Source organism: Hemiscyllium ocellatum, chromosome 10 (assembly GCF_020745735.1).
Source record: "Hemiscyllium ocellatum isolate sHemOce1 chromosome 10, sHemOce1.pat.X.cur, whole genome shotgun sequence".
NCBI classification, from domain to species: domain Eukaryota; kingdom Metazoa; phylum Chordata; class Chondrichthyes; order Orectolobiformes; family Hemiscylliidae; genus Hemiscyllium; species Hemiscyllium ocellatum.
The window spans coordinates 45,374,449-45,390,993 of NC_083410.1; the positions used below are offsets into that span (position 1 = coordinate 45,374,449).

General features: G+C 41.6%; 1 protein-coding gene across 1 annotated transcript in view; it reads left to right on the forward strand.

Annotated features, from left to right (window-relative positions):
- ush2a (Usher syndrome 2A (autosomal recessive, mild)) overlaps positions 1-16,545 on the forward strand; it is a 985,309-nt gene that overhangs the window by 305,109 nt on the left and 663,655 nt on the right. Inside the window, 1 exon segment of the mRNA XM_060830996.1 lies at positions 11,402-11,504. Coding sequence (XP_060686979.1) covers positions 11,402-11,504 — 103 coding nt within the window.

The following is a 16,545-nucleotide window of genomic DNA, read 5'->3' on the forward strand; positions in this document are numbered from 1 at the left end:
TTTGAGAACTGACATCACTAAAGGTATAGTTCTTGCTTTGGTTCCAAAAATTCATGTGTGTTCCAAATACATATATAAAGGCATTTGAAATCATAATGAGTTTTTATTTTGGTACACATTGTACATCCTTTAAGCTCCTGAACAGTAGATGGTCAGGAATTGAGAATCAGGATGGCTCCTCCATTACCCCCTTTATTATGCCCAAGGCTTGCCAAATGACATACTGCAAAAGGGAAATCTCTTTACTTGCCTAAAACTGGCATAAATCAAGCTTTATTAATCAAATTGGGAATCCTAATCTGGTCGTAGGAGCTGATGCAAAAATCAGAGCAAATGAGTGAACCTTTTAACAAAATTTGTTCAACTTTGTCTAACAGAGCCGAATGCCTATTGAGGCCACAGTTGCTGCACCATTCAAATATGACACAGGATCATATTTGACTCAGATTTCAGGGTGATGCAAAGTGATTGCTCGATTAATTTGACTCTGGTTTTGAGACATACTTTGTTTCTCATTCTTTTTCATAATCGTTGATTATATTTTTTAAAGCATTTTCCATGTTTTAATCCAGTGAAGTTGAGAATTAGCAGATCAACCATAATTTTGCTAAATTGCAGATCTGACTCACTGGACCAACTGGCCGATTTAGAGTCATTGTCATCGAGTCATAGGGATGTACAGCATGGAAACAGACCCTTCGGTCCAACCCCTCCAGACCAGATATCCCAACCCAATCTAGTCCCACCTACCAGCACCCAGTCCATATCCCTCCAAACCTTTCCTATTCATATGAGTAAAAAATGAGGTCTGCAGATGCTGGAGATCACAGCTGCAAATGTGTTGCTGGTCAAAGCACAGCAGGCCAGGCAGCATCTCAGGAATAGAGAATTTGACGTTTCGAGCATAAGCCCTTCATCAGGAATCTATTCATATTCCTATTCATATACCCATCCAAATACCTCTTAAATGTTCCAATTGTACCAGCGTCCACCACATCCTCTGGTAGCTCATTCCATACACGTACCACCCTCTGTGTGAAAAAGTTGCCCCTTCGGTCTGTTTTATATCTTTCCCCTCTCACCCTAAACCTATACCTTTGGTTCTGGACTCCCTGACCCCAGGGAAAAGACTTTGCCTATTTATCCTATCCATGCCCCTCATAATTTTGTAAACCTCTATAAGGTCACCCCTCAGCCTCCGACGCTCCAGGGAAAACAGCCTCAGCCTGTTCAACCTCTCCCTGTAGCTTAGATCCTCCAACCCTGGCAACATCCTTGTAAATCTTTTCTGAGCCCTTTCAAGTTTCACAACATCTTTCCAATAGGAAGGAGACCAGAATTGCACGCAATATTCCAACAGTGGCCTAACCTTCTGCTCCTAAATCTTAAAGTCTAATTGTTTTAAGGTCATCTATCTTGTTGAATGTCACACTGCTACATTTGATAGAAACTGTGCTACAGTGTGCAGTTTTGAATTGCCTGGAAACACTGTTAATGATTGATGTGAGATGTAATTATTGTACGTTTATGTTAGTTCCTCTCTTCTCCCAAGACCTTGCTTGCCTTTTTGCTGTCTTGTAAGGTGATGAACCTTTGCTGTCTATGACCAGGGAGTTCAAATAAAAGAGACGATGAGACATAAAATACATGGCACCCATTTGGAAGTTGAGTACTCAAATTACTTGAGCTGCAGAGCCTCCATCAATAGTGTACAGAAAAGTATCAATCTTATTTTGTGAGGAAAGGAAAATCCTCTTGTATATTTCTAGCTTACTCCTGTTACATTTCAGTTAATTTGCCAAGTTGTGGATGTTATTCATCAATTTAAAACAATCTACGTGTATAAATATGAAAAGCTTTTGCTTAAAGGTGAATCTATCAGTATATTTGGATAATTTATCAAAACTTGCAAAACAAATTTCATATACTTTGGATATGAGAACACACACAAAATAGACTGAAAAAGAAAACATTAAGATACAAGGCATATGTCCCAAAATGTTACAAATTGTTACAAGATTCGTAATACAAAAAGCTTAAGGTTTTACTCCTTTGTCTGTCCAGCTGTTGTTCTCTCTCTTTGGGCACTATCCCTACCTATCATTTACTCATTATCCCCTCTCCCCATCCTGTCTTCTGCACATGACACTACATTTTCATAGCTACCATCAGTTCTAAGGAAGGGTCACTAGATCTGAAATATTAACTCTGATTTCTCTTCACAGAAGCTGCCAATCAGCTGAGTTTTTCCAGAAACTTCAGTTTTTGTTCAAGATTTTACCAGTTATAGAGTAATAGAGATGTACAGCACGGAAACGTACCCTTCGGTCCAACCCGTCCATGCCGACCAGATATCCCAACCCAATCTAGTCCCACCTGCCAACACCTAACCCATATCCCTCCAATCCCCTCCTATTCATATACCCATCCAGATGCCTTTTAAATGTTGCAATTGTACCAGCCTCCACCACTTCCTCTGGCAGCTCATTCCATACATGTGTCACCTTCTGTGTGAAAAAGTTGCCCCTTAGGTCTCTTTTATATAGAGTCATAGAGATGTACAGCATGGAGACAGACCCTTTGGTCCAATCCTTCCATGCCGACCAAATATCCCAACCCAATTTAGTCCCACCTATCAGCACCTGTTCCATATCCCTCCAAACTCTTCCTATTCATATACCCATCCAAATGCCTCTTAAATGTTGGAATTTTACCAGCCTCCACCACATCCTCTGGCAGCTCATTCCATACATGTACCATCCTCTGCATGAAAAAGTTGCCCCTTAGGTCTCTTTTATATCTTTCCCCTCTCACCCTAAACCTATGCCCTCTAGTTCTGGACTCCCCGACCCAAGGGAAAAGACATTGTCTATTTATCCCATCCATGCCCCTCATAATTTTGTAAACCTCTAAAAGGTCACCCCTCAGCCTCTGACGTTCCAGAGAAAACAGCCCTAGCAAATTCAACCTCTCCCTGTAGCTCAAATCCTCCAACCCTGGCAACATCCTTACAAATCTTTTCTGAACCCTTTCAAGTTTCATGAAATCTTTCTGATAGGAAGGAGACCAGAACTGCACACAATATTCCAATAGTGGCCTAACCAATTACCTGTACAGCTGCAACATGACCTCCCAACTCCTTTTCACAATACTGTGACCAATAAAGGAAAGCATACCAAACGCCTTTTTCACTACCCTATCTACCTGCGACTCCACTTTCAAGGAGCTATGAACCTGCACTCCAAGGTCTCTGTGTTCAGCAACACTCACGAGGACCTTACCATTGAGTGTATAAGTCCTGCTAAGATTTGCTTTCCCAAAATGCAGCATCTCGCATTTATCTAAGTTAAACTCTATCTGCCACTTCTTAGCCGATTGGTCCATCTGATCAAGATCCAATTGTAATCTGAGATAACCTTCTTTGCTGTCCACTACACCTCCAATTTTGGGATCATCTGCAAACTTTCTAACTATGCCTCTTATGCTTGCATCCAAATCATTTATTTAAATAATGAAAAGTAGTGGACCCAGCACCGATCCTTGTGGCACTCCGCTGGTAACAGGCCTCCAGTCTGATAAACAACCCTCCACCACCACCCTCTGTCTTCTACTTTTGAGCCAATTCTGTATCCAAGTGGCTAGTTCTCCCTGTATTTCATGAGATCTAAACTTGCTAACCTGTCTCCCATGGGGAAACCTGTCAAATGCCTTATTGAAGTCCTTATAGATCACGTCCACCACTCTGCCCTCATCAATCCTCATTGTTACTTCTTCAAAAATCTCAATCAAGTTTGTGAGATGATTTCCCATGCAGAAAGCCATGTTGACTATCCCTAATCAGTCCTTGCCTATCCAAATACATGTACATTCTGTCGCTCAGGATTCCCTCCAACAACTTGCCCTCCACTGACTTCAGGCTCACTGGTCTATAGTTCCCTGGCTTGTCCTTACCACCTTTCTTAAACAGTGGCGCCATGTTATCCAACCTCCAGTCTTCCGGCACCTCACATGTGACCATCAATGATACAAATATCTCAACAAGGATCCCAGCAATCACTTTCCTAGCTTCCCACAGAGTTCTAGGGTACACCCGATCAGGTCCTGTGGATGTATTCACTTTCTTGTGTTTCAAGACATGCAGCACTTCTGGACATTTTGCAAGGTGTCACCATCTGTGTCCCCATATTCTATATCTTCCATGTCCTTTTCCACAGCAAATACTGATGCAAAATACTCATTTAGTTTTTAAAGTCTGGTTGAAGATTTGTAGCTCGGGTGTCCGTTGTTGTGGTTCTGTTCGCCGAGCTGGAAGTTTTTGCTGCAAACGTTTCGTTCCCTGGCTAGGGAACATCATCAGTGCTATTGGAGCCTCCTGTGAAGCGCTGCTTTGATGTTTCTTCCGGTATTTATAGTGGTTTGTTCTTGCCGCTTCCGGGTGTCAGTTTCAGCTGTAGTAGTTTGTATGTGGGGTCCAGGTCGATGTGTCTGTTAATGGAGTTTGTGGATGAATGCCATGCCTCTAGGAATTCCCTGGCTGTTCTCTGTCTGGCTTGTCCTATGATGGTAGTGTTTTCCCAGTCAAATTCATGTTCCTGGTTGTCTGAGTGTATGGCTACTAGGGATAGCTGGTCGTGTCGTTTTGTGGCTAGCTGATGTTCATGGATGCGGATTGTTAGCTGTCTTCCTGTTTGTCCTATATAGTGTTTTGTGCAGTCCTTGCATGGTATTTTGTAAACTACGTTAGTTTGGCTCGTGCACGAAGTTTACAAAATACCATGCAAGGACTGCACAAAACACTATATAGGACAAACAGGAAGGCAGCTAACAATCCGCATCCATGAACATCAGCTAGCCACAAAACGACACGACCAGCTATCCCTAGTAGCCATACACTCAGACAACCAGGAACATGAATTTGACTGGGAAAACACTACCATCATAGGACAAGCCAGACAGAGAACAGCCAGGGAATTCCTAGAGGCATGGCATTCATCCACAAACTCCATTAACAGACACATAGACTTGGACCCCATATACAAACCACTACAGATGAAACTGACACCCGGAAACGGCAAGAACATCCATCAACAGACACATCGACCTGGACCCCACATACAAACTACTACAGCTGAAACTGACACCCGGAAGCGGCAAGAACAAACCACTATAAATACCGGAAGAAACATCAAAGCAGCGCTTCACAGGAGGCTCCAATAGCACTGATGATGTTCCCTAGCCAGGGAACGAAACGTTTGCAGCAAAAACTTCCAGCTCGGCGAACAGAACCACAACAACAGACACCCGAGCTACAAATCTTCAACCAGACTTTAAAAACTAAATGAGTATTTTGCATCAGTATTTGCTGTGGAAAAGGACATGGAAGATATAGAATATGGGGACACAGATGGTGACACCTTGCAAAATGTCCAGAAGTGCTGCATGTCTTGAAACACAAGAAAGTGGATACATCCACAGAACCTGATCGGGTGTACCCTAGAGCTCTGTGGGAAGCTAGGAAAGTGATTGCTGGGATCCTTGTTGAGATATTTGTATCATTGATGGTCACATGTGAGGTGCCGGAAGACTGGAGGTTGGATAACATGGCGCCACTGTTTAAGAAAGGTGGTAAGGACAAGCCAGGGAACTATAGACCAGTGAGCCTGAAGTCAGTGGAGGGCAAGTTGTTGGAGGGAATCCTGAGCGACAGAATGTACATGTATTTGGATAGGCAAGGACTGATTAGGGATAGTCAACATGGCTTTCTGCATGGGAAATCATCTCACAAACTTGATTGAGATTTTTGAAGAAGTAACAATGAGGATTGATGAGGGCAGAGTGGTGGACGTGATCTATAAGGACTTCAATAAGGCATTTGACAGGTTTCCCCATGGGAGACAGGTTAGCAAGTTTAGATCTCATGAAATACAGGGAGAACTAGCCACTTGGATACAGAATTGGCTCAAAAGTAGAAGACAGAGGGTGGTGGTGGAGGGTTGTTTTTCAGACTGGAGGCCTGTTACCAGCGGAGTGCCACAAGGATCGGTACATACAGAACGAAACGTTTGCAGCAAAAACTTCCAGCTTGGCGAACAGAACCACAACACTCATTTAGTTTCTCCCCCATCTCCTGCAGCTCCACAGAAAGGTCGCCTTGCTGATCTTTGAGGGGCCCTATTCTCTTCAAGGAGAAAGTGAGGTCTGCAGATGCTGGGAATCAGGGTTGAAAATGTGTTGCTGGAAAAGCACAGCAGGTCAGGCAGCATCCAAGGAGCGGGAGATTCGACGTTTCAGGCATAAGCCCTTCTTCAGGAAGGGCTTCCTGAAGAAGGGCTTATGCCCGAAACGTCGAATCTCCTGTTCCTTGGATGCTGCCTGACCTGCTGCGCTTTTCCAGCAACACATTTTCAGCAGGGGCCCTACTCTCTCCCTGGTTCCCCTTTTGTCCTTAATGTATTTGTAAAAACTCTTTGAATTCTCCTTAATTCTATTTGCCAAAGCTATCTCATGACACATTTTTGCCTTCCTGATTTTTCTCTTAAGTATACTACTACTGCCTTTATACTCTTCTAAGGATTCAGTTGATCTATCTTGTCTATAAAGTTTAGATCGGAGTGGTGCTGGAAAAGCACAGCAGATCAGGCAGCATCTGAGGAGCAGGAAAATCAACGTTTCGGGCAAAAGCCCTTCATTGGGAATAGAAGCAGGAAGTTTCCAGTGTGGAGAGATAAATGACCCTATCCTGTCTATACCTGACATATGCTTCCTTCTTCTTCTTAATCAAAACCTCAATTTCTTTAGTCATCCAGGATTCCCCATACCTACCAGCCTTTCCTTCCACCCATACAGGAATATACTTTCTCTGGACTCTCGTTATCTCATTTCTAAAGGCTTCCCATTTTCCAGCCATTCCTTTACCTGTGAACATCTGCGCCCAATCAGCTTTTGAAAGTTTTTGCCTAAATACCGTCAAAATTGGCCTTCGTCCAATTTAGAACTTCAACTTTTGGGTCTGGTCTATCCTTTTCCATCGCTATTTTAAAACTAATTGAATTGTGGTCATTGGCCCCAAAGTGCTCCCCCACTGACTCCTCAATCACCTGCCCTGCCTTATTTCCCAAGAGTAGGTCAAGTTTTGCACATTCTCTAGTAGGTACATCCACATACTGAATAAGAAAATGTTCTTGTGCACACTTAATAAATTCCTCTCCATCTAAACTCTTAACACTATGGCAATCCCAGTCTATGTTTAGAAAGTTAAAATCCCCTATCACAACCACCCTATTGTTCTTAAAAATACTTGAGATCTCCTTACAAATTTGTTTCTCAATTTCCCTCTGACTAAAATACAATCCCATAAGGTGATCATCCAGTTCTTATTTCTCAGTTCTACCCAAATAACTTCTCCAGATGTATTTCCAGGAATATCCTCAGTCAGTAAGCTGTAATGCTATTCCTTATCAAAAACACCCACTCCCCCTCCTGTCTTGCCCTTTTTCTGTCCTTCCTGTAGCATTTGTATCCTAGAACATTAAGTTGCCAGTCCTGTCCATCTCTGAGCCACACTTCTGTAATTGCTGAGATATCCCTGTCCCACGTTCCTAACCATGCCCTGTGTTCACCTGCCTTCCCTGTTGGGCCTCTTGCATTGAAATAAATGCAGTTTAATTTATCAGTCTTACCTTATTCTCTGCTATGTCCCTGCCTGCCTGACTGTTTGACATGCCTTTGTTCTCAACTGTACCAGTCTCAGATTGAAATCTTTCCTCATTATCTCCCTGGATTCCATTCCCCCAACCTCACCCCACCATACTGGCTTAAATCCTCCTGAGCAGCGCTAGCAAATCTCTCTGCCAGTATGTTAGATCCCCTTCCAATTTAGGTGTAACCTGTCCTTCTTGTACAGGTCATTTCTACTCTGAAAGAGATTCCAATGATCTAAAAATGTGAATCCTTCTCCCAAACACCAGCTCCTCAGCTATGCATTCATCTGCTTTATCCTCCCATTCCTGCCCTCATTAGCTCGTAGCACTGAGAGTAATCCAGATATAACTACTCTCAAGGACATCCTTTTTAAATTCTTCTTAACTCTCTGTAATCTCCCTTTAGAATCTCAACCTTTTCCCTTCCTATGTTGTTGGCTCCAGTGTATAAAATGACTTCCTTCTGGCCCCTCTTCCCCTTGAGAACATTCTGTACCATCTCTGAGGCATCCTTGATCCTGGCACCAGGGAGGCAACACACCATTCTGATTTTTCGATGCTGATCACAGAAACGTCTATTTGTGGGCGGCACGGTGGCACAGTGGTTAGCACTGCTGCCTCACAGCGCCTGTAGACCCGGGTTCAATTCCCGACTCAGGCGACTGACTGTGTGGAGTTTGCACGTTCTCCCCGTGTCTGCGTGGGTTTCCTCCGGGTGCTCCGGTTTCCTCCCACAGTCACAAAGATGTGCGGGTCAGGTGAATTGGTCAAGCTAAATTGCCCGTAGTGTTAGGTAAGGGGTAAATGTAGGGGTATGGGTGGGTTGTGCTTCGGCGGGTCGGTGTGGGCTTGTTGGGCCGAAGGGCCTGTTTCCACACTGTAAGTCTAATCTAATCTAATCTACCTTAGACTAGCGAGTGCCCTAAAAACGTGGCTGTTCATGCTATGTCCTCATGAGAATCCAACATCCCCTACATTTTCCAAACCAGTATACTTGTTTGAAATGGGGATAGTCACAGAAGACTCCTGCACTACCTGCCTACCTCTCTTACCTTTCCTGGACTTAACCCATCTTTGTGACTGTATCTGAGACTTTCCCCTTTCCTGTAACTGCCATCCATGACATCCTCTTGCTGTTGTAAATTCCTCATTGTCTCTAACTGCCTCTCTAACCGATTCATTCAATCTGATAGGATTCGCAATCAATGGCATTTATTGCAGATACGATCCTCAGTAACCTGTAAACTCTTCCTAAACACTCACATCTGACAAGAAGAGCATATCACTCTGCTAAGGGCTATTTTTGTTTCTTTCAACCTACAGACCCAGAAAATAGCACTGTCTTATTTCTCTACAAAATACTGCTCCAGGTTAAATTCATACTTATGGCTTATATTTTAAGTTAAATCAAGAGGCATATCTGAATATAACATATAACAAAGAAAGAATCCACTCTATTCACTACTTCGACTTATTTTAAAGACACGCTTAAAACATCCACTTATCTGTTTCTGTGCTGTGACCTTTCCCAGATAGGTTCCTCCAAGATTAGTTGTGTACTTCATTATTTTTTTTAATTTTCCCAGACACATTCCGATGTCCAGCAATGCATGAATTCAACAGCTAAGGCAGTAACTGCTAACTCTGTCTGTAATGTGGGTTTCTTTCTTTCTTAGTGGGCAGCACGGTGGCACAGTGGTTAGCACTGCTGCCTCACAGCGCCAGAGACCCGGGTTCAATTCCCACCTCAGGTGACTGACTGTGTGGAGTTTGCACGTTCTCCCCGTGTCTGCGTGGGTTTCCTCCGGGTGCTCCGGTTTCCTCCCACAGTCCAAAGATGTGTGGGTCAGGTGAATTGGCCATGCTAAATTGCCCGTAGTGTTAGGTAAAGGGGTAAATGTAGGGGTATGGGTGGGTTGCGCTTCGGCGGGTCGGTGTGGACTTGTTGGGCCGAAGGGCCTGTTTCCACACTGTAAGTAATCTAATCTAATCTAATTTCTCTCTCTCTCTCGCTCCTACATTGACCTCACCATGTACTTCCTTTGTCTGTTCTTCTCCCTTTTAGAAGTGCTGTTGTTTTGACTTTTTTTTTCTCAAGTTCCAAAACAATGCAAAAGCATATAAAACAGTAACTGCTGCTCCTGGAATTTGGGGAAATCACCTAAAACACCTCACAAAAGGAGCAGCTGTTACAGCCAGAATTTTTTCCTGTCCTCCATCTTGGATTACCCAGAATCCTTGCTAGTCCTGGTTCTGTAATGCAGTACAATTCACATTTTACTTCAAATTTTAATTTTGCTTGTCGGATGAGGAAATATACATGCTTAGCTTGTTTGTAAGTATTTATTATAAACATAATTATTCATTGTGACTATTCAATAATATTTCCTATCAACTGAAAACTGCCATGAGTCATAATTAGTTGGCTGAAACCACTCCAGGTAACATTTTGAAGTGCAAACTCTCTTGACTTTTAGCTCATCAACATTTCTTCTTTTTTAACATGACCAAGAATCCATTTATTTCAACTTATCTCGTGACTGTCAAAATTTAAGCTTAATGTATTCTCATCAAAGGTAAATGAACTGATAGTATTATTAAGAAAAACGTAACTCTGCTAACCATTTGAGTAGTGCTAATGAAGCGAGCTATCAACAAAGAAATCAGAACATTAATATGAAGCAGTAGCAGATGCAGATTGATATAATTTGAGAGTCCAATGATACCAATACCAAGAGATGTAAGATTCTCATTGCTTGGTCTTATGACTGTAAGCATCATTACTGCAGACTAAGGTGGCCAAGTATACAAAGTGCACAAATGTGTCCATTTAACTTCTACTAATACTAAGATATGTTGTTCTTGTCCATTTTAAAATATTTTAATAGGCAATTGAAATATGTGCAGAGCTACTTTGTTCTAAAGGGCAAGGTGTAAGCAATAGCTTAGTTTTGGTATGGCTGTATTGGTTTTAAAGCCAACATTACTGTAATTGTACTCTAAGTCAAGGCAATACTGAAGAATTATTGACTGGGTTGTTTCCTTGGGATAGATGCAAATTATTTAAAAATTCATTTCTAATATCCCTTGAACAATTTAAAAGAAGTTAAAACAAAAAGAACAAAAGTTTTAAAAAGGAGCTGACTTGAATAGGGAATGGTACCATTCAAAGGAAAAGAATACTCAGTAAAGATGTAGAGGCAGTTTTGATTAAACAAATCAATCCCTAACTTTATAATTCAATGTTTAGCCCAAGCACAAATCTGGCATGCTTTAGTTTTTTGCAGAATGTTTCATTTAAACAGTATTGAATAAAGAGGGTAAGAGTTTAAAATTGTGAACTATTATTTAAAAATCTGTTAATTATATTATTCTCAGAGATTTTGCTACTCTTCTTTATTGTAATAAATTAGTAATGAATGCATCCTGTGAAATTAAGCTTCCCCTCTGAATATGCTTTTACAATGTTGTATTCAAAGCTTTTATGTGCAAACATAAATGCAGTAGAAAAATACTTTGAACTTAATTAGTAATTGAGATTAAATGTTATTTTTAATTGTATTGTACATGTTGAATTGAGTGTTAATGCTTGCTTTCTTAATCTACTCAGGTAATACAAAAGTGATTGCAGAAGATTTTGCGGGGTGTCTCAGTGATGTGCAGAAAAAGAACAGAGTGACTCCAACAGAGATTAGGTTTAGGAACCATTGGATTGGAATAATGCTGAAGAAAAAGTTGTAACATATCGCAGCTGGGAGGGCTGTCCTAGTGTTCTTGTGGGTGGAGCACATTTCCTAGGACAAGGTAATGGTAATTAAACATCTGTTCCCACTGGGCTGGAACAAAGAAGTAATGTTGTGTCAAATGTTGTACTATTGCACAGGATAAATGCATGGCATTAACAATTCATGTTTGTGAGCTAATGATCAACAGACGTACGACATCATGAATTCACATTCTAATATGATGAAGGTGAAGTGTCCAATTCACACAGGCTTATGTTTAACAAAACAAGGTATTTTCATTATCCAATAAGTTCTCATTACTAAATGGCGAAAATAACTTGAATTTTAAGGAATCATGTGCGGTATCTCCACCAGGGCAAGTAGTCAGTGAACTCTGCACTGGGCCAAATGTCTTTATTACTGGAATAATAATAGTCTATAAGAGATTACAAGAGAGCACATTTTACATTAATACCGGTTTTACATTTTTATTATGTTAATATACAATTTATGTTGCATGCCATATGTTTTTGCTTAAAAATATACTTTTGGTAAAATTTGGATTAGGATAAAAATAAATGCAAGAATCACAAGACATAATTAGTTTGCACCTATTTGTTGTGATGCAGGCAGCACAGAAACTTTGATCTGTCTGTTAATTTAAACCCAAAGTATGGTACTGGTTTGATTTGATTTATTATTATCATATGTACCGAGATACAGTGAAAAACATTGTTTTGCATGCTATCCAGCCAAATCATACCTTACATAAATATATCAAGTTAATAAACAGACCATAGCATTATAGCTACAGAAAAGGTGCAGAGAAAGATCAACTCTAATATATGAGGGGTTCATTCTTAAGCCTCATACCAGATGAAGAAGCTGTTCTTGAATCTGTTGGTACGCATTTTCAAACGTTTGTATCTTCTGCCCGATTAAAGAGATGGAAGAGAATAAAACAGAGGTTGGCAGGGACTTTGATGATTTGGGCTGCTTTCCTGAGGCAGTGGGAACTATGGATGGTGTCAATGGAAGGAAAGCTAATGTTTTTTGATGAACTGAGCTGCATTCTTGTAGTCTTGGGCAGAGCAGTTGTGAAACCATGTTGTGATGCGTTTGGCTAAGAAGCTTTTTATTGTGCATCTATAAAATTGGCACGAGACACTGTGGACAAGCTGAATCTCCTTAGTTTCTGAGGAAGCAAAAGCATTGGTGTGCCTTTTTGACTAACATTGATGTGGATGGACCCAGGACAAATTGGTGATATTTACTCCTAGGAACTTGAAGCACTTGACTATTTCCACCTCCACATCATTGATAAAGGCAGTCCTCCATCTGTTTTCTGATGTCATTGACCAACTCCTTAATTTTGCTGACATTGCGGGAGGGGTTGTTTTTACACCATGCCACTAAGCTCTCTATCTCTTTCCTGCACTCTGTCTTGTTGTTGTTTGTGATTTGACTCATTATGGTGCTGTCATCAACATATTTATAAAGGGAGTGAGAGCTGAATTTGGCCATACAGTTGTGAGTGTATAAAGAGGCTAGTAAGAAGCTGAATGTGCAGCCTTGTGGGATACTGTGTTAAGGATTATCATGGAGGAGGTATTGTCACCTAGCCTTACTGATTGCGGTCTGTGGGCCAGGAAGTCAAAGATCCAGTTGCAGAAGTCACTGGCTACGGTGAATAAGCCTTTGGATATTTCGTCTCAAGTGGCGGTATACATTTTGTCAAATGCACTCTTTTCACTCTCGCTTTGGGTGGGATGTAAATTGCTGTCAGGATTACAAAAGTAAACTCCCATAGCAGGTAGTTGGTACAGCAGTTCACCGTGATATATTCTTGATGCAGGGAGAGTAAACTGAGAGGGTTATCATGTCTATTCACCATGCAAACTACCAAGTGAACAAATTAAACCTTTCTTAACAAATTACCAAATAAAATGTTAAATATCTGGTTATGCACAGGTTTAGACAGATTACATAATAAAATGAGCAAATAAGCTTAAGTAATTTATTGTAAATTGGCATTGTTGGAAACAGAGTTAATTATAATGATGATCAGAGTCCAGTGAACTTTGTTTAAAAGCTGAAAATGTGTTGCTGGAAAAGCACAGCAGGTCAGGCAGCATCCAAGGAACAGGAGAATCGACATTTCGGACACAAGCCCTTCTTCAGGAATGAGGAAAGTGTGTCCAGCAGGCTAAGATAAAAGATAGGGAGGAGGGACTTGGGGGAGGGGCGTTGGAGATGCGATAGGTGGAAGGAGGTCAAGGTGAGGGTGATAGGCTGGAGTGGGGTGGGAGTGGAGAGGTCAGGAAGAACATTTCAGGATAGGAAGGCGGTGCTTAGTTCGAGGGATTTGACTGAGACAAGGTGGGGGGAGGGGAAATTGTTACCCAATCAAACCTATATCCTTCTGAAAATCTAATGCATTATCTCTTCTGGTTCCCCTTTATCCAATCTTCTATAAGAACAAAAAGAGAGACACTTATTACTTTGTACTACAAATTAAAATTGCCAACCACTGTGGAGCAGCTCTCTATTTTGTATCTTAGCTTCAAAGGAAATCTTCCAGCAGTCATTTTGGAAATCAGGGTACACGTGCCACAGTGTTTCCATCACCCCTCCTGTTCTATCGACCAAATCTAATAGATAGAACCCTGTGACTGTCATTTCTCATTAGGACATTGCTTTATGTCCAGCATGGTATAATTTTGCAACTCAGACAGAATGTGCTGAAAATACTTTGAAAATCTGGTAGAATCTGTGGCAAGTGTAACAATTAACATTCCAGGCCTTTCATAGATTTGTGCTGAAAATGTGTTGCTGGAAAAGCGCAGCAGGTCAGGCAGCATCCAAAGAGCAAGAGAATCAACGTTTCGGGCATAAGCCCTTCTTCAGAAAACAAGGGCTTATGCCCGAAACGTTGATTCTCCTGCTCTTTGGATGCTCCCTGACCTGCTGCGCTTTTCCAGCAACACATTTTCAGCTCTGATATCCAGCATCGGCAGTCCTCACTTTCTCCTCCTTTTCATAGATTTGTGCCTGGGCATCCTTCAAGTTTACATTTGTGAGATGTTGAGATATTTGTCATACAAATGGAGAGGTGGAATATTTTTTATATTCTATTTGGTGCTCTGCTCAAGACTGAGTTAATCATAATGAACTATAGGTGCAAAGAACACAGGGAGTGGCCATTCAGCCCATCATATCTCTACCAGTTCTTAAAAGAGTTCAACAAACCCCTGATTGTCCATAAACCTTCAGGTTTCCAGTTCCTTCTGAAATTTAAGACTGAATCTGCTTCAACCACTCTTTCAGGTATTATTTTCCAGGAATATGTATTATGATAGCATTTAATGTAAGCCTTCCCCCAAGGTGCGTTCAGAGGTAGAAGAATATGTTTATTTATCAAGTGCACAGTAGAGGACCACATCCCCACATTGAGGAACCACTTGAAGGCTTCATTCAACCACCAGCAGCAGCAGCAGCATGTGTATTTCCTATTCATGGAGGCTACCCAGCAAACATTTTGAAATTGCTGATAGCATACTGGGCAATCGCTCCTTTACATTGAGGAATTCAGCATCAAGAAGGGGGAGCTAGCTAAAAGCCAAACCCCATCCCACTCGGTGGCCCCTTACGTGCCTGCCTCTGCCTTGGGATCCATGGTCAATTCCTCCTACAGGCAATGGTATAACACCAGCAGTGGCCATCAGTTCAATATTACTGCCAGTGCTAGCAGTTCTTGCAGTGGGCTTGCACTTTATTGAGGGTTTACATAATTGCAAACCCCATCATTGTATAGATAAGTGATTAATTACTTGAAAACTGATTTGCATCTCCTGGCAGCAAACAAAACGTTGTTCGCACCATTTTGAAAAATGATGGATGAGACCAACATCATACTGATTAAATTCTACCAAGCACATAATTCCACCCATGCACATGATACTATTGAGAGCAGTCCATTGTATGAGGAATGGACTGATAGCTTCTGAAGCAGAAAGTTGTGACACCAAGAATAAAGCCCCATTCTGACAGGCAGTATTACCATCCAAATCAGCCTCTAATTTGGAAAGATAACCCATTCATGCCCATTTCCCACCCAAAGCTTTTGATGTAAGTAGAGGGCTGGTTGCTTAGCAACCTCAGCAACATCATTATTAGCAATGGCCACTGCACATTATCAAGGACCTTCTGGCAGGCTGTCAAGGTTTCATTGACTTTCTTCCCAAAAGGTGACAGATCTCTCCATTCCAAACCCACCCCCATACCCTCTACTTCCCTATTTGTTTGCCCTTCAAAATATTGAATATCCCTGGGTATTCAATTCTTATCCTTGGTCACCCTGCAGCCATGTCTCCCTAATTGCAAATACATCATAACCGAGTATATCAAGTTGCACTGTTAATCCATGTGCATTATTGCAAATGCTCCACATGTTAAGATATAGAGTCATAGAGTCATAGAGATGTACAGCACGGAAACAGACTCTTCCATCCAACCCATCCATGCTGACTAGCTATCCCAACCCAATCTAGTTCCACCTTCTAACACCCAGCCCATATCCCTCCAAACCCTTCCCATTCATATACTCACCCAAATGCCTTTTAAATTGTACTAGCCTTCACCACTTCCTCTGGCACCTCATTCCATATATGTACCACCCTCTGCATGAAAGAGTTGCTCCTTACATCTCTTTTATATCTTTCCCCTCTCACCCTAAACTTATGCCTCTAATTCTGAATTCCCCCAACCCAGGGAAGAGACTTTGTCTATTTATCCAATGCATGCCCCTCATGATTTTGTAAACCTCTATAGGGTCACCCCTCAGCCTCCAATGCCCCAGGGAAAACAGAACCAGCCTGTTTAGCCTCTCCTAATAGCTCAAATCCTCCAACCCTGGCAACATCTAATCTAATCTAATTTAAACATCCTTGTAAATCTTTTCTGAACCTTTTCAAGTTTCACAGCATTTTCCGATTGGAAGGAGACCAGAACTGCATGCAATATTCCAACAGTAGTCTAACCAATGTCCTGTACAGCAGCAATGACCTCCCAACTGCTGTACTCAATACACTGACCAATAAGGGAAAGCATAGCAAATGCCT